General features: G+C 35.8%; 1 protein-coding gene across 1 annotated transcript in view; it reads right to left on the minus strand.

Moving 5' to 3' along the window:
• The window catches only part of LOC150094747 (uncharacterized), a 437,902-nt gene that overhangs the window by 173,545 nt on the left and 244,630 nt on the right, over positions 1-19,727 (minus strand). Inside the window, exons 13-14 of the mRNA XM_090410976.1 lie at positions 10,663-10,774; positions 1,867-2,023 (exon numbers count right to left, since the gene is read on the minus strand). Of these exons, the coding sequence (XP_090267102.1) occupies positions 1,867-2,023; positions 10,663-10,774 (269 nt within the window). The remainder of the gene's footprint in view (positions 1-1,866; positions 2,024-10,662; positions 10,775-19,727) is intronic.

Consider the following 19,727-nt stretch of genomic DNA (forward strand, 5'->3'; position numbering starts at 1 on the left):
ATTAATTTTTCCATTATTTGAACCAGCCCACTCAAGTGCTACCCAATAACCTCCCATTTAATTAACAGTTGTTAATAAGAATTTGGTTACTGTTATTCCACAGAGACTATGTTACTTATATCTACTACTTCATAAGAAATACAACCAGTACTATATGTCTGAAGAAAAAAAGTATCAAATTTCTTCCCTCCTTTGTGCTGATTTAATAAGTAAATATTAAATAATCCAAGTTACTCGAAAAACAGCCTGCACAAAATTACTTTCACATTTTTATTTTATTCCAATGTTATGGAATTTAGTTTCATATTTTCATTTCAGAAGTTGCAGAAAACACACGTAAACATGAAAGAAGCAAAATGCAGTGCTAGGGAGTGGAGAATTTTTTCTTCTTTATTATAAATAAGAATATGTTCAAATCTAGCTGTGGCACAGTTTGTGGCAGATGGTTTTCATCACTTGATGGAAGCAAACTATCTTGCTTACTGGAGGATTGAATTTGTCTAATAGTCATGTTTGATCTCTAGAGCAGGGTTTTTGGTTTATTTAGTAAATAAATTTAGTACCTTTAGTCATGAAAAGCAGAAGAAAACCAATTGCCACTCTGTTTAGCCTTCATTGATTATGAAAAAGCATTTGATTCCATCAAAACTAATGCAATAATCAAAGCACTCCAGAATCAGGGAGTTCCTGGAAGATATATGGACCTCCTCCAGGCAATATACCACACTGCAACAGCACCAATCCAACTTCACACGAGTAGCAACAAAATATCAATTGAAAAAGGTGTCCGACAAGGAGACTCTCTATCACCCAAAATCTTTACAGCAGCAGTCCTTCAAGAATATTTAATAATATAAACCGGACAAACCTTGGTATAAAAATTAATAACAGAAACTTAACACACCTAAGATATGCAGATGATATCATAATTTTTGCAAATACTCCAGAAGACCTTAATATAATGATAGAAGACCTATATCATGAAAGCAGAAAAGTCGGTCTAAAAATAAACAGAGAAAAAAATAAAATCATGTTTAATTATTTTGTAACACCAAAAAACATAATAGAAAACAATTTCCTGGAAAGAGTCTCTTCATATACATATTTGGGTCATCTCACTGATTTAAACTGTGGACTCCAAGGGGAAATAAATAGGAGAGTTCAACTTGCCTGGAGTGCATTCAGAAATTTGAAAAGCATTTTTCAAAACAATGATGTCCCACTCTGTTTATAAAGGAAGACATTTAACCAGTGTATACTTCCAGTCATCTCATATAGTTGTGAAACTTGGTCGCTAATAAAAGCACTGGCAAATAAATTAACAACAACTCAAAGAAAAATAGAGAGATTGATGATAGGCATCACATTAAAAGATAAGAAGCAAAACATCTGGATAAGAAGCCAGACTGACATTATTCTTTGCCATAAGTGACTAAAATGGAAATAGGCCGGACATCTATCCAGAAGAGAAGATTAGCGATGGACCACTATCGCTCATCTTCAGAAGAGCGATGGACCCTAATCTTGTTGGGGAAAATTGGTCAACCATTGCCAAGAACAGAGAAAGGTGGAAAGAACTGGAGGAAGCCTTCGTCCAGCAGTGGACAGAAAATGGCTGAAAAGAAGTAGTAGTCATGGTACTAATGTACTGTATACTTCTGACCTTTTGCAATAGGATATGTATGTGTGTGTGTGTGCCATACTTTTAGTCATGGCACTAATGTACCTCACATTTTTGATCCTTTGCAATAGGACACGCACACACATTTTTGACAATTTAGGAAATCTTTTAGATAAATGAATATAATAGCTTATTTATTTTATGAGAGAAATTTCTGGAAAGTTGTCTGTTTAAAATTTTATCACCTTCTGTTGGTTGTTACGACGACTATCAGACCCTCGACTACTATGACGACTTGTATGTTCCCAACTTCCACGACTAGTAGGTGATATGTCACTTGTCCTTTTTGGTGGTGGTGGTGATCGGACTGACTTTTGCTCTCTTGGCTCTCTTAAAAGTGGTCTAAAATAGAATGGAATTAAAAGGACTGAAAAGTAATAATCAAGAATTTAGTAAAAACAACAATATCCCTTTAAATACAAAATGGGAATGAGATCTTTATATTTCTATTTGTTAATTTTATTTTGCATTTATCATACACATAAATATACAATTAAATGTTTAAATATGATAATTCTTAAAATACATCAGATATTTCAGTCTGAAAAGAACAGACAATCAGTGAAATAAAGCAGAGTCGAAAGACAGAATATACAACTATGCACTTCATCGCACAGGCTATCAGCTAATGACATGTTCAGAACATAACCAATGATATCATGTTGTTAAAAAATACTTTATTTAGATAATCATTTAGGTTAATGTTTCGACAATGTGATAAAAGATCAGAATTCTATGAAAAAATGAAAAGTGTCTCTGTAGTACAACTGGAAGAACATCAATTGCACCCTTCGAATGGAAAAGAACTGAGTTTGATTCTTGTCATGATGAGAAAAATCTTTATATGGACTTTGTTTCAACTGAAGGTGAGTTAGTCAATCTCATAGAAAAGTAGCAGGCTTTTTTCTCCCAGAAACTAGTAGTTTCTGGGAAAACTACCTCTAATTTACTTGTATGTGGGATGAAAATCCCACATAGAAGTAAATTAGAGGTAGTGGTGGGATGTGTAGATGGCACTATGTGTTGATGATAGTGGTGTTGTGTAGAAGGATTAAGTAAGGGAGATAGTGAGTTATAGTGGAGTAATGTGTCCTTCACGATGAGTCATTGAAGGTGTCAAGTAATAATAATGATAATAATATGATTTTCTATGGATTAGGTATCTTTAACAATGGATTCTATGCTTTGTGAAGACTGTGCTGAACAACAGTAATTATGAGGTTTATGGTAACAGATGTAGTAATAGTGTTCCTTAAGTCTCTTCTGAATGGAGTGACTGGCTTGTTCAAAACAAGAGAGAGAGAGAGATTCATATATAAAAAACAGAATGTCTCTCAAATGTTCAACAAAACTTCAGCCACATTCCACACAGTAAAAGGATGAAAATCTTTCATGTGAAAATGGGTCTAGGAATGTTTCCTTGCTGAGTTGGTTGGTTGGTTTTGGGTTTCATGGCACAAACAAACACAGCTAAGGTCATACTGCACAAAACATGTCTCAGTACTACACAAGATAATAAATAAATAGAACATAAACAGATATAAAAAATCAGTATAGAAACAACAAATGCAAAACATGCAGGCATTAAAAGCTTAAGTTGAACCGATAAAACTAATACATACAATATGGACATATTTTATATATAGCAATAAAGATGTTTTGTAGAAATTAAGTCGTTACATTTTGGTGGGAATCTGAGTAGATACTGTGCTGTCTGAGAAGACAGAAAATGCCACCAGGAACTTCTGATTTTGAACTGTCAGTGTAAATAGGAACAAATTCAGAATATTTGATTCTATGAGCTTGAAAGAGCTGCTACTAGTCAACAGGAGGGGCAAAAATCTGCATAGTCTGCAGAAAGAAAAGCTACATGGCAGTAATGATGGTAGTGCAATTAGTGACATCTGTGCTATGGCATCTACCTCAATAGCTACAGCTTAAGAGATCTTTTATTGCAAACCACAGGGTTATATGGAAGTCTGATGGGTATTGTACAGATTCTCCCATTGTGGGCAAAAAATAGTTGGCCACATGGGATGCATGAATTTTATTTTGGTATCATATAACAGAGACAGCTGTTGAAGTGATAAAGCAGTTCATTGGCCTAGGAGTACAGACTAGGAATCAGTAAAGTTAGAAATGCTTCATTTGCAATTCTTGTGGCTGGAGTGAACAGGATCCAGTCATTGCAGAGTGTTCTCTCTGACAAAAGTACAGACTTGGGACCCATAATCAAGTTTTGATCTAATCGGCGCCCTGTACAACTGAAGCAAAGAATTCCCAGGAGATGGAAGATAGGCTGCAAAGGATGTTCATTGCTTTACAGCACTTATTTTGAACTGACATATGTGAGGGAGGACAGCGAGTTTCTTGCGAAATATGAAACCCGAGAACTTGCATTTTAAAGTTTGTCCTAATTTAAGTCTTCTGCTGTGAAAATTTGCATCAATTTTGAAAGATGTTCAATGGCTTGTTGCAGCTGTCTTTCTATGACCCTCATATTACATGAATGACAGAAGATGGTGAAGTCATTCATAGGGACATTACTTACAGTTAGTGGAAGTTGTTCAGTTATCAGGTTAACTTTGATTATAAAAAGTAAAGTGTGACACTTAAAACTGAAACTTGTGGGGCTCCTCCTCCTCCTCTTGGGTATAGGGTCAGGAGAGAGAGAGAGAGAGAGAGAGAGAGAGAGAGAGGAGCAGGTCTTTCAATAATCCAAATTTTCAAGCAGCATTGTATGCTTTATCATATCAAGGAACACTGATGCTAAGTGCTCAAGTTTTAGTACGTCATTGCTAATGGATGCTTCCAGCCAAAATAGATGATCAGTTGTAGAATAATTTATGGAAGCCACATTGTCTTATGTAAAAAAGGTTGTTTCTCTCCAGAACCCATAAAGGATGAGATATAACCATTTTTTCTAGAATATTTCCAGGCAGCTGATCAGAGCAATTGGACAATAGTTTATTGAAGAATTATAAGAAGTCATGTGGTAAGGTGATTCAATAATTAAATTTGCACTTGATGACAGATGGGGTCATTATATTGAGCTTCCTGGGAAACAAAATAAAGAATGTGACAAAGGCAACAGAAAAAGAGAAAAGAAATGGTGTTGCTTGTCAGAACTAATGATTTAAGCAGTGATAAATAAGTATGAAAGAGCATACCAACACTTGATGGAAGAAGTGGGAAAGAAATGTGACAAAGTTAAAACAGTTTATTACCGAGATACAACAGTAATGAGTTAAGAAGGATGGCTATGATAGCAAATGATTCAATGTGAAGGCTATGTAGAAAAGACATGTAAAAGAGGAATGGTCTGCACTTGAATAGATTTGACATCAGGTGCCTAGAGAAATTATTTATTGCAATGATACCAAATGTAGAGATTCATGGAAACTAATCATTTTGGAAGGGATTCTGAGGATGTGTATGTGTGTGTTCAGGTAGGGAGTGCAGATGCAACAGCGATATACGAATGTCAATGAGCATGGTTATCTGGCTATCAGAATTAGATATGGTAAGTAAGATCGAGTGTAATGGGTATACTATTTTTAGGAATGACAGAAGAGATAAGAGAGGAGAAGGAGGAGTGCTACTAATGATATCAGATGACTAAGTCTAGTTAGGGTAGAAACACAAGAAAACAATGATGGTAACAATGTCCCATGTAGCAGTGAGTTTGAGTCTATTTGGTGTGAAGTGGAGGTTGACAAAATGAAATATATCGTGGGGTGTTGCTACAGCCCTGGCGGCTCAGTTGCAGGGGATGAAGAAATGAATCAGCAATTTAGCCTTATGGGTACTAAGCAAATGATCACTATGGGTGACTTTAATTTTCCAAACATAAAGTGGTAGAAGAGAATTCTCATGATAAGAAAGGAATTTATTGAATTCTTGTGAGACACCATTCTCAAACATGTGAAAGAAGGAACTCGAGGTCAAAGAGATTTGGATTTGCTCATAGCGTCAGAAGGGGTCTCTGTCAAGAATATGGCTATTTTACTACCAATTGGTGACAGTGATCATGCTGTACTTTCTTGGGAAGTATCTACTTGTATTGAAGCTCCAATTAAACAGGTTACATGCTAAACTATAAAGCTGGAAATTATGATCAATTTAGGAGAATACTATCTTTGGTCTCATGGTATCAGTTATTGAATGGGAAAAATGTCAGCAATGCATGGGAATCTTTGAAAAAGTGTTTGAATGAGGCAGTATCTCAATATATTCCTAGTGTTCAAAGAATAAATAGGTTGGGAGTGAAATGGATGTGGATCTCTTGCTTATTAAGCAAGAGATCCACAAGAAGAAGAAGATGATGTAGAAAGCATATCGTGAGAAGCGTTATGGCATATATAAAGCTCAGGCCAAAAAAGTAATGAGTATTGTGAGGAAAGATAAAACGGAGTAAAAAAAGCAATTGCCCATGCAAGCTAAAGGCAATCCTAAAAGAATTATATCGTTATGCCGCAAGCAAAAGAAAGAATGAATGTGGAAGAATAACTTTATTGAATGCAGATGGTACTTGAGTGTCAGAAGCTAATGAGATTGTTCAATTAATGAGTACTCACTTTGCTAAGATATATCAACCAGGTGTATGTAGCAAGGTGCACAGTGCTACTGCTACGTTGGATGAAGAGTTAGAGGTTCATGAAAATGAGGTTAAAGAGCTGTTGCAATACCTGGATAAGAATTTGTCAATAGAGACAGATGGAATATCAGCCCGTTTGCTAAAGAAATGTTCAGCCAAATTGGCTAGGCCTTTCACACATTTGTATAACTTGAGTCTCAGCTCAGGAATGATACCACAGGAATGTATGATGGTTCCATTACACAAGGGTGGTGCAAAAACTGATGTGTCTAACTACCAACTTATCAGTATCTCTGGTGTGGTAGTGAAGATTTTAGAGAAGTTGGTAAGAACTTGCATACAGAAATGGGTAGACAAACATGTCATACTCTGCAAGGAACAGCATGGGCTTACTAAAGGAAGGTCATGTTTTAGCAATTTGCTCATATTTTGTAACAATGTTATAGCTGAGTTGGATAAAGGGAATGGATACACCATGATAATGTTGGATTTTTCTAAGACATTTGATAGGATACCACACAAAGAAGGCTGTTACATAAACTGGGAAATACGTGATTGGAATATAATCTCTTGACTTGGATCAGGGGATGGTTGACAGACAGATATCAAAAAGTGGTATACAGTGGGTGTGAATCTACCAGATTTAAGGTGACCAGTGATGTAACTCAGGGTTCAGTACTTGGGCCAATTTTTGTTCAATCTATACATTAACGACATCAGGCAGGGTCTAACATCAGATGTGCAATTGTTTGCCGATGATGCAAAGATAGGCAGGGCAATCAGGGATGCTACTGATATTCAGCAATTACAAAATGATTTGAATAGACTGGAAATTTGGGCAAATGAAAATGGCTATCAGTTTAATGTTAGTAAGTGCAAAGTTATGCATTTTGGCGTGATTAGAATTCCAGTGGCATATTATATTAGCAGGGTTATGCTACAAGAAACTGAAGAGGAAAGGGATCTCGGAATATCGGTGGATAGGAATTTGAAGTTCAAAGGTCACATAACAAAAGTTGAAAATACAACTCAGAGTATAACTGCAATGTTGAAGCAAACTTTGACATGTAAGGATAAGAAAGTAATTTTGCCTCTTTATAAGGCTTTGATAAGACCCCACCTGGATTACTGTGTGCATATAGTCTCCTGAATTCCAAGTAGATAAAGAAGCTGTGGAAAGGATGCAAAGAAGAGTTACAAAGATTATATCTAGATTATGGGATTTAGATTATGAGAACAGATTGCATGTGGATTATAGATCTGGTTAACAGGAGAAAGAGAGGTGATATGATAGAGGTCTATAAACTTTTAAATGGGTGTTATAGGATTTCAATGAAATTTTTTGTTATATGGAAGGTGGGGAGAGAACAAGGAAGCATCCATGGAAGTTAAGTTTGTTCACAGTCAAGAAAGGGGTAAGAGCTAGGTTTTTGTCCCAGAGAGCAGTGAGTGAGTGGAATAATTTGCCATTGGGGGGGGGGGGGGGTAGTGAGTGCATCTAGTGTGAATGAATTTAAGGGAAGGTATGATAACTGATTTGGGTAATTTATAGCTTCCCTTGATGAGTCCTTGACTCCCTGGAGGTCTCAGATGATGATGATGATGATGATAATAATAATAATAAGGAGTACATGGTTTTGTGAAGGGTAGGTCTTGCTTTAGTAATCTGCTTACTTTTTATAATAGTGACAACTGATAAAGGAAACAGCTGCTCAGTGATAATGCTGGACTTTGGAAAGGCATTTGACAAGATGGGATTCTACATGGGATTCTGATGTATAAATTAGAGCAAGTGATTTATGGAGGAGTTGAGATGAGAAGGCAGGTGACTAGTACCACAAGACTCAGTAATTGGCCCTCACTGTTTAATTATATACTAGTGATACAGAAAATGATATAAGGAAAAAGTTGTTTGCCGATGATGCAAAACTAGAAAGATTGCTAGTCAATGAAGATGATATAGAGATCCTGTAGATTACTCAAACAGACTAGCAGTGTGGGCATAAGTAAATAGCTGTCAGTTTAACGTGGTCAAGTGTAAGGTTATACAATTTGGGATGAAGTAATTTCGCACCATATGTCATATTGATGGAAATGAACTGCAGGAAATTGATAAGACTAGGGATATGGGGGTTATTGTGGAGAGGGAGTTGAAGTTTAGAGGACATATTGCAAAGGCAGCCAAAACAGCATATCAAATTATTTAGTTGTTGAAGAATATACACAAAGAATAGGGAGGTTATTATTCCTCTTTATAAGGAAACATCTGGGCCACTGTGACCAGATCTAGTCACCTGGATTCCATGGAGAAGTAGTAGTGGTGGGAAGGATCTAGAGCAGGGGTTCCCAACTTTTTTTGTTTCCTAGAGCACATTCTAAAATACCGATAGGGCAACGGGCACCATCTATTTTTTCACGCAAATTTTTTGAATTCGTTTGTTAAATGAATACATACAAAGTTTACATTATATAAAAATTTAAATATATATATGTAAGTTAGTGTGATCTTTGGCATTGCATTTCATTGGCCAGTGCTTCATAATTAGGAGAATATGATGATATTCCAGTTCTTAAACTGGAATGAACAACTTCGAATGCACATCTACTTTACATTGTATGCGTTTAATACTCGTCATGTGTCATTAACGCATGTGTCATATAGCATGCCATGAATTGTTGTGTGATTATTTCTATACGGCACACGGTTGAACAGAGGCAGGCGCACACAAATTGGTCGACGGACGCTATGGTGCCTGTGGGCATAGGGTTGGGAACCTCTGATCTAGAGGCTAGTGTCAAAGATTGTGGCAGGTCTACAGAATGCTTCCTATTCTCATTGAAGGTATGTGGGCTTCAAAAACTAGCTGATAAGTGAAAACAAGGGGACATGACAGAAGCATAGAAGTTATTAAAGGTATTTTATAGAACAGACACAAAAAATACTTTTTTTTTTTTTTTTCTTTTTTTTCAGTAGCTAGTAAGAAGGAAGAGAACACGGGGATCACTACTGGAAGCTGTATACAGTTAGTACTAACATCCTTGCTTGTGGTTAGCAAGGATGTTAGATTTTTTTTTGCTTGGAGGGTGGTGAATGGATTATTAGAAGTGATTGTGAATGCTTCGTCTGTGAACGAGTTCAAGGAGTGATATGATAGGTATATGCGAGCAAGAGAATGGACCTTTGCAACGAGTCTTTGATCCCATGAAGATACCTCAAGAAATAATACTAATAATAAATTGACCATGTCCAGGGGTAAACACACAACTGTGATAATAAATTTAGTTTAATCCTTTATCCAAGTGTAAGCAAATATAGTCTAACCAAGTGGGAAAAAACTTCCAACATCTTTCTCTAAATCCAGAGTAATTTAATCACAAGGTGTGTCTCACCTTGTGATTAAATTACTTTTGGCAACTCGTATAGGTAAATATGACATCTCCATTGCTTCCACCTTAGTATCACCACCTCTGGGTCTGGCTCCCACTGATGAGACCTCAATAAAGGTCGAAACCGGACTGGGTAGTGGCCCTTCCCTTAATGCATAATATTATATATGTCTGCAAGGAGATGTGCTTTGCACTATGGGAGATACTAAGACAAGGAGTGATGAGAGCTTGGTCTACCTTTACCACGAGTTGCCTCAGTCCTGAAGATACTTCAGGCACAAACTTGTTTGTGTACACTTGGATAAAGGATTAAACTAAATAAACTAAATTTATTATAGTCTAGTCTAACCAAGTGAAAAAAAAAAAAACTTCCAACACAACTGTGATATATTAGGTTACCACCTTGGCTAACTCCTGACCAGTCAGATATTTGTCTGTCAGGAAAATACTGACTGGTGAGCCAGCGCAAAATTTTTAGTCATAAAAATAGGAAAGTAAAACAAACTTAGAAGTAGAGTACAAAGTGCAGGAAGAAAAGTACAGTAAAAGGGCAACAACTAAGTCTAGTGTTTTGAGCTCTCCTTGATGATGAATAGGTGTCCCACATTAAGGGAATGAATACTGCAAAAAGTAATACCAAAATCTTCCATATAAAATTGTCATACCAAATCTACAAAATTCCTCTTTTACCCTTAACTTAAACTTTATTTCTATTAAATGCCTTCAACAACCAACAACAAAATCTGGAGCTTTCAATGTCTAAGCCAAATTATGCAGTATCCCGTGTTCCTTATTTAAAATTTAAATAAATAAATATATATATATATATATATATATATATATATATATATATATATATATATTTTTTTTTTTTTTTTGGAAGTGCTCTAATGAAAAGTTTGCTCCAATCTGGGGAAAAAAAAAGTACTCAGAGTAATTCAAGATACTAACACATTCATAACTGTAATAAAATTATGAATATATTATCTCTGCTAACCTTGAGCTGCTGGGTGAATGTGCTGGTTCTCGTTTATCTGGTCTTATTACTGTCCAATCTGGAGATGTATCTCTTCGTCTACGAGGCATTCCATATCTGTCTTCATCCATAACTATACAAAAAAAACAACAACAAAAAAAAAATCATTTCAATAGTGAATCTAGTACTGATAAAAACATAAATTAATATTAAAAACAACAGTGTGATGAAATGTGCATATAAGAGAATATTAATACAACACTGCTCTGAAAGAAACGGATGAAATAATAAATGCAAAATACTGATGCTGTTGTGGATTATAAGGATTATGAGTAAGAAAAATTAATGTAATTTTATCACGTAGTGTACATTTTTAATAAAAGGCAATGGCATAGATGTCATGTAATCTATAGGTAATAAACATTATGCATCATCGGTGTGTCTGGTTATTCATTCAGTTCTTCATTATACATGCTATCTTTATTATTTCTTTATTATATTTTCTTATGATTTTCAAGTTACATGTTTCAGGTTTCATTCATACAACATGAAAAAAATTTCTGATATTAATTATACATCAGAAATAATTCAGTTATGGGGACATAAACTGGAAGTTGAAGAAATGGAGAAGTGGAAATGGAGTTTAAGCAGCTAACATACTAAGAGGTAATTACTTGAAATAGCATGTGACAGAAGGGACCTGGAGAGAGAGAGAGAGAGAGAGAGAGTGAAAGTGCAAATGAGAGTGATCAATATGGTAAGGAAGACAAAATCCAGGCTGGCCAAAGGAAATTCCAAAGAGTTATTTTGCTATGTGGCAAGTAAAACGAGGAATGCCGAGGGAATAGCGGATTTAATAAATGCTATTGGAAGTTTATTTTTCACTTAGTTAGAGTATAATAAATTTAGTTTAATCCTTTATCCAAGTGTGAGCAAACAAAGTTTGTGCCTGAAAGTATCTTCAGGACTGGGGTAAGGTGGTACAACACCAGGACAACTCCTTGCAAAGGTAGAGCAAGCTACCAACACTCCTATCTCAGTATCTCCCATAATGCAGAACACATCCTTGCAGATATATCTAATGTTATGCATTAATGGAAGGGCTACTACCCAGACTAGTTTCAACCTTTATTCAGGTCACTTCAGTGGGAGCCAGGCCCAAGTGGAGATACCAGGCAGAAGCATTAGCAGGTCATCTCTACCTATGTTGTACCACCTTACCACAGTCCTGAAGATACTTTCAGGCGCAAACTTTGTTTGCTCACACTTGGATAAAGGATTAAACTAAACTTATTATACTCTAACCAAGTGAAAAATAAACTTTCAACATCGTTCTCTAAATCCAGAGTAATTTATTAAAAAAGGGTGGCACACCATTTGGCAACGCCTATAGGTAGAGATGACCTGCTAATGCTTCTGCCTGGTATCTCTGCTTGGGCCAGGCTCCCACTGAAGAGACCTCAATAAAGGTCGAAACTAGTCTGGGTAGTGGCCCTTCCCTTAATGCATAACATTAGACATATCCGCAAGGAGATGTGTTTTGCATTATGGGAGATACTGAGATAGGAGTGTTGGTTTCTTGCTCCACCTTTGCAAGGAGTTGCCCTGGTGTTGTACCATCTTACCCCAGTCCTGAAGATACTTTCAGGCGCAAACTTTGTTTGCTCACACTTGGATAAAGGATTAAACTAAATTTATTAATAAATGCTAATATAAGGAAACAACAGAAGAAGTAGTAATAATGGTTGAATGGCTGAGTGATCACTATATAAGCTGTATAATTGAAGGTGGGATAATGCAGTGAAAGTAATAGCAGGAAGAAAGAGGCAGATGAACTGGAGGAGCTTATATTGCAGGGTTGAATGTGGCAATAAAGAAATTTAATGGTTATTCATTAAATTTCTTTATTGGGTATTCCAATATTTTGGAATACCCAATAAAGAAATTTTTTTTGGGGGGGGGGGTATTCCAATATTTTGATTAACAGTAGCTGAGGCACTGTCAAGGATAACGATAATATGGTAATCAAAGTAATTTAAATGAGAACATGGAACATCAAGCAAGTATTTGATTATTTTGCTTAGGCCCTTTGGACACGTTAAAAGTGGCAATTTTTTTTTTTTTTAATTTTTGTATAGTTTCCCACATCTCTGGAAGTTTTTTCAACCATATTTCTTTAGGTTAGGAGTGTTCTGCAAAGCATAAGCAGATTCCCAGATAATCTGTGGTTTTTGAATGAATCACAGCTTTTTTTTTTTTTTTTTTTTTTAAGTAATAGTCCCTCTCCATCTAAGTACATGTAGGGTATGAAGCCCAGTCTGCTAATCTGCTTTATCCATATTGATTCATAAACTACATAATTCTGGTATTATTCATTCCCTTTTTTTTTGCTGCAGATCTGAAAAGATTAAAAATGTACTCAATAAATCCCAAACTTCCTGCAAACTAATATTAAAACTTCTTTTTCATCTTCTTCTAAGCCCTTTTTATATCCATTTTTGGTTATAAGCTTCCCTCATTTATCTCCATCTTTCTCTGTTGGATGCTTACAGCAGATGCCAACATTCTCCAGTCATCTCCACTAGGTCATTCTTCCATCTACTCTCTGGCCTTTCAGGCATTCATCTTCCATCATATATATATGCCACTGAGTGATTGTCTTTGTCCAGCTATTACTTTTCCCCCATGCAACATGCCCTTCCTATCTTTATTTTAATTTCAAAATCTATTCCCCTATATCCATCATGTGTTTCTTTTCTTATATCTTCATTTCTTACTTTGCCTTGCAGTCTGATGTTTAGCATGGCTCTCTCCATTCTGCACTCAGTTTTCCTCATTCTGTCCAATATTTGTTTGGTTATTGGCCATGTCTTTGATCTATGTACCATAAATGGAATGACATACTGGTTGAAAAGTTTGGCTCTATTTTTTGGCTTTATTTTACTGCACAGTAATTTTTCAGTTTGCAAAAGCTGTCCAAGCCCGGCTGAATTCTAATGATGTACTTTTCGTCTTAGAGGACATTAATGTAAGTGTAAGAAAAAGTATGAGAGTTGGGCCTGAGTGTGGCACGTTTGGTCTGGGTGAACGTAACACCTATGAATAAAGACTGTTGAAATTTGCACAAGCTAAGAGATTAGTTATTAGCAATACCTGCTTCCAGAAACATCCATGATGGCCCTATACTTTGACAACGAACACTGATAGGTCAAGGTGCCAGATTGATTACATCCTTGCTCTCTGATAGTAAAAGAGAAGCATTTTTGATGTGCATGCTTTTCCTGGAGCATACTTTGGTACTGACCATCAATTAGTAAAAGTCAGACTGAGACTTCAAAACCTTCCAAGTCAGGCTCATCCCACTACACTGGATGTCAGAGTAATCCCTAGTGAGTTCAGAGGGTTCACAGAAGAAACATCCATATGATTGTATGATCTTTTGAAGACCAGTGAGGAAAACTCACCTGAAATGCTCTGGGAAGAAGTCAAGGTTATAAGATAGGATACAGCCAAGTATCTAGATCAAATTAGAAGAGTAAGAGACCCGTGGATATCAGATTTAACAAAGGATCTGATCAAAAGGAGACATAAAAGAGAAACAAAGAGATACAAGAACTGAAGAATACAAGAGATTACATAGAGAAGTCAGAAAAGCCATCAGGCAAGGCAAGGAAAATTTTTATGCTAATAAATGCGAAGAGATAGTGTTCCAAATGGAGAGGCACAATATAAACAATATAAAAGGATGTTTCGTTTAGTTCGTGACTTAAAGCACAAGTTTAATCCCAAATTGAGTGTCATCACAGACAGAAATGGAGCAGTACTAAAAGAAGAACTGGAAATCAAAAACAGATGGAAAGAGTGTAAGCAACTGTAAAGCATAAAGGATAAAGAAAATTTTGAGGAGCCCTATCATCAGGAGAATTGTGATTTGGAACCTCCTCCACTTAGGCATGAAGTTGAAAGAACAACTGAATAGCTTAACAACAATAAGGCCTCAGGTGCATATGGAATCATAGCAGAGTAAATTAAGGCCACAGAGGATGGAGGAATAAGTGTGTTTCATAGATTGATTACAAGGATATGGGAGACAGGATCATGGCATAGAGACTGGAAGAAGTCAGTTTTCATACCGCTGCACAAGAAGGGAGATAAGGACTGCAAGAACTATAGAACTATTATTTTAAATCTCTCATGCAAGCAAGATTTTATCGAAGATCATTCTAAACAGGAATGAGGTCAAAGCTGAAGCATCTCTGCCTCAGCTTTGACCTCATTCCTGTTTAGAAGAACCAGCAGGTTTTAGGAAAGGCATACAGAAACAGATTGGCCTGTTTTCACAAAACATAATATAACTTGCAGTTGCATTGGATTTGAATAGACTCCAGATAAAAGTAGAGGTGGAATTTTATCTTTTGAAGATAAAATACATAGAGCTAATTGAATTAATAAGCTTGAAAGTTTTGGAAATATTCAACTTCTTCATGATAAGAGAAATGCATTCTAAAATGCCTTTATGATGAGAATTCTATGCAAGTCTTCTCTTCTAATAGGGGATGGAGAAAAATGGTTGATAGTCTTCTCTATTGTTTTGGTGTTATAACTGTTGAGGATGTCTATTTCATTTTGAAGTAGATCAGACGAAGAACAGATAACATGAGCTTTTGAAAGAAGGCATTTAATAATGCCAAAATTCTGCGAGGGATGGTGAGCTGAAGAGTGATATGGATATACTAACCAGAGAAGGAAGGTTTGTGAAAAACAAATGCTGATAATGAACCATCAAATTCTTTTTTTTATTTTTTTATTTTTTTATTTTATTTTTTTTTTTTTATAAGGACAGTGAGAAAAGATGTGGTATTTGACATATGATAACAGAAATCAATGATATTTTGAAGTCACTAAAATTATTTATAATCCTAAATTTCCAATTTGCAGAACTAAAAGTCTTAATGTGATCACTGAAAAAATAAAAATCTTCACTTCAATTATAAACAGAAAATGGATGTATTACTACAAGATCATAAAACCTATGTATTAATTGGCAGACTCTCACCAAGAGTCAACTAAACAAACTTAACTCTTTATCAGATAATGTATTTTTGCCTGATCCAGATACAGTTCAAAAACTAAAAGTTCATTGTGCAAGACTGCCAAGAATTTATGACTCTCTAGTTAAATAAACTAGAATATCCTCTTAAACCAACTGTTGATTGCATTGATAGCTTTATATGTAAAACTTTGAATTATCTTCCAAATCTATTCTGCCCTTTAAGTGGTCATTCATTTTTTATGTTAAAAATACAAGCAACTTTATATTAAAAATTAATATAAAGTTGCTGGCAAGCTTTGATATACCTTTACTTTTTACAAATGTCCCTCTAGTTGACATGCCAGAATTTGCTATCATCTAAGTTTCCATCAGATATTTTAGACCTCTTCAACTTTATTATGAATCATGGATATTTCAACTTGAACATAAAGCTTTATTGACACATTCAAGGTATCGTGATGAGCTATCCAATTTCTTTCATCCTTGTTAACTTCTTTTTTGAACAAAATTTCAATGTTTAACCCAAAACTTTTGATATGGATTTGATACATTTTTGTAAGAAGTCTTCTTACAAAAAATCGATAACCCTCATCACAGAATCAATTTTACTATGAAATTTGAATCAAATGGGAACATATTTTTCCTCAATTAAGTTAAGGGGATAATAAATCCCTTATTAATTTACAGCCAGCAAAACTCTGAGATCGAAATCTAAGAGTTTCATGCCGAAGAACTATCGGCGGGTCCAAGTGATGACTTACACTTGGACCCGCCGATAGTTCTTCGGCATGAAACTCTTAGATTTCGATCTCAGAGTTTTGCTGGCTGTAAAATAATAAGGGATTTATTATCCTCTTAACTTAATTTATGTCACTGGTAAAAATAGCCTCTTAACTCTTTTTCTTTCCTCAATGTTTAGGAAAATTTTTTAAGCATTGAATTAGTCTACTTGAGATGAGGCTCAGTTTTCAAGGAGCTTGGAAGTAGTCCCATATAACATACCATATTACTATTTAATTCTTGTAATTAAAAAAAAAAAAAAAAAAAAAAAAAAAAAAAGGGGTGCTTAAGGGTCAAAGCTGTATAACTGAGAGGAGACCTCCACATAGCCTTTAAAGGAATGCGGAGAACCGACCAGGGCTTCTGACCTAATGTCCAATCCTCACCTTCTCGTGGTGCACCCTGTTGGGTATCTACTTTGATACTGAACGAACGAGGATGGGCTGGCAATTTGGGATTTAGCCGACCAAATTGTATTCTTATTGGTTAAACCAAAATAAAAAATGATGGTACAACATGACAAAATTTCATGCCGGCTGGGGCGTCGCCCGGTTAAACAAGGCCCCCGTTGTTTTTGCCAGGGAACCAGGGCGAACAGCGAAAAGTCAGCTACTGGAACAAATCTGAAAACAAACCCCAACTCAACATCACCAGAGTTAAAGATCGGTACTATCAACGTAAGAAGCCTGAATGGCAAAGAAATGGAGTTAGCTGAGGAATTAGATAAGTACCAGATCGACATAATAGGGGTGACTGAAACAAAAAAGACCAAAACTGGTGAGATCTTTCTGAGCAATAAATACAAAATGTTATATTCAGGCAATAACAATCAAGGAAAAGAAGGAGTAGCCATAGTATTCAACACAAAATACGAGGCTAATCTTCTTGAATGGCAGTCAGTCTCAAGTAGAGTAATGTGGGCAAATATCCGAATGGGGAACTGGACAATGAGACTTATTTGTGCCTATGGTCCCACAGAAGGCTCTACTAAGGTAGAAGTGGAGGAATTTTTTGGGGCTTTAGAAAAAGCAACTGACACAATGAAAAAGGAAAAGTTGGTCCTTGTTGGGGATCTAAATAGTAGAGTAGGAAATGATTGTGAGACATACAAAAATATTTTGGGAAAATTTGGAGAAAAGAGCAAAGCTAATAATAATGGCAAATATCTGTTGGATTTCTGCTCAGGACATGGACTGGTTATTACTAACACCATGTTCCAACATAAAAATGTGCACAAATTCACATGGAGAGAAGAGGCTAGGAATAAGAAAAGTCTCATTGACTATGTTATTGTTGATAGTGATGTTTTCTCCCTGGTGCAGGACACCAGAGTGTACAGAGGATTTGAAATTGGAAGTGATCACTATTTAGTCTTGAGCAGGATAAAATTCAATTTCATATTGAAAAGAATAACATGTAAGAAAGTTTTAAAGCGAATAAAAGTTGAGCAGCTCTCAGATGTAAACTGTAGACTAAAATACAGAAATATTATTGAAAAGAAAATGAAAGAGTTTGAGAACAGGAATCAAACCTTGGAGATTCAGTGGCAAACTCTGAAGGAAACATTGATTGATTCTGCCAGAGAGGCATGTGGTGAGGTTGTGTGCAAAGATAAAAAAATCAGAACTCCCTGGTGGACACAGGAAGTTAAAGAGGCAGTGAAGGAAAAGAAGAAAGCATATCAAAAGTTCCTGGCAAATAAGTCAGATTTTACTCTTACAGAATACAGAGACAAATGTAAGAAAGCTAAACAGTGTGTAAAACTAGCTAAACAAAAGTCATGGGAGGACTTTGGCAAGAATATAGAAAATAAATATCAAGAAGGTGGCAAAATATTCTGGAGGTTGTTGAAGAAGCTTAGGAATGGAGGAAAGAGTGCTGTAAAAGGAATTAGAGATGATAAAGGTGAAATGAAAACAGGAGAAAAAGATATCCTTGAAGTATGGAGTAATTACTTTGAAAAACTGCTAAATGAAACAAGCAGTGATGACAGCACAGTGATAAAAAACACTGACCAGGCATGCAGTCAGGAATACATATCCATACTTGAAGTAGAAAAAGCCATCAAAGGCTTGAAATGTGGAAAGGCAGCAGGAGTAGATGATATTCGACCAGAAATGCTGAAGTATGGTGGTATAAGAGTCTTACAGTGGCTGCACTGCATAGTTCAGAAAGCCTGGACAGAGGGACGAATTCCTGATGATTGGAGTAGAGCTCTCATAGTACCCATATATAAAAAGGGAAATAAAACTGAATGTGAGAATTACAGAGGTATTTCCCTACTGAGTGTTCCTGGCAAGATCTATGCAAGTATACTTGAGGAACGGTTGAGAAGAATTGTGGAAGAAAAGCTTGGTGAAGAACAAGCTGGATTCAGGCCAAATAGAGGCTGTCAGGATCAGATCTTCACTTTACGACAAATAGTCGAGAAAGCATGGGAATATAACAAAGATCTGTATTTAAGTTTTGTTGATTTGGAAAAGGCATATGACAAGGTGCCAAGAGAGAAGCTATTCAATACGCTGCAGTTATATGGTGTCAATGGGGCATTATATCAAGCAATACTTAGTCTGTATTTGAGTTGTGAGTCAGCAGTTAGAATTGAAGGAAGTACAGGAAGATGGTTTAATGTTAAATCTGGTGTGAGACAAGGATGTACATTATCCCCTCTGTTATTCATTATCTATATGGATCACATTATGAAGGAATGTGGTATTAAACCTGATATCAAAATTGGAGATGTTAATGTCAGCTCTTTGCTTTATGCGGATGATGTTATACTTCTAAATAAATCCGCTACAAGTCTGCAAGATTCTCTGACTAAATTGAATAGCTGTTGTAATAGATATGGTATGAAGGTTAGCAATAAAAAGACAAAGACAATGAAAATAGGCAGAATCATTGAAAATGTCAACTGTGTTGTGAATGGAGAACCTGTGGAACAAGTAAAACATTTTAGCTACTTGGGCACAATTTTTACTGAAGATGGTAAACTAAATATAGAAATAGACAACAGAATCAGCAAAGCTGGTATCGTGGGAAGTCAATTGAATAAATTCATATGGAATAAGAAAGAAATTAGTCGGAACACTAAATTAGCTGTATACAAAACTGTGTTCAAACCAATTTTAACTTATGGATCTGAGAGCTGGGTCAGAAGTAAAACACTTGACCAAAGACTAGAGACCGCAGATATGAGAGTCCTGAGAAAGATTAGAGGCGTGAACAGATGGCATCAATGGCAATATCATAT

The sequence above is a fragment of the Typopeltis vanoorti genome, chromosome 21, assembly GCF_054136105.1.
Source record: "Typopeltis vanoorti isolate ZY-2024b chromosome 21, IOZ_Tvanoo_1.0, whole genome shotgun sequence".
In the NCBI taxonomy this organism is placed as follows: Eukaryota; Metazoa; Arthropoda; class Arachnida; order Uropygi; family Thelyphonidae; genus Typopeltis; species Typopeltis vanoorti.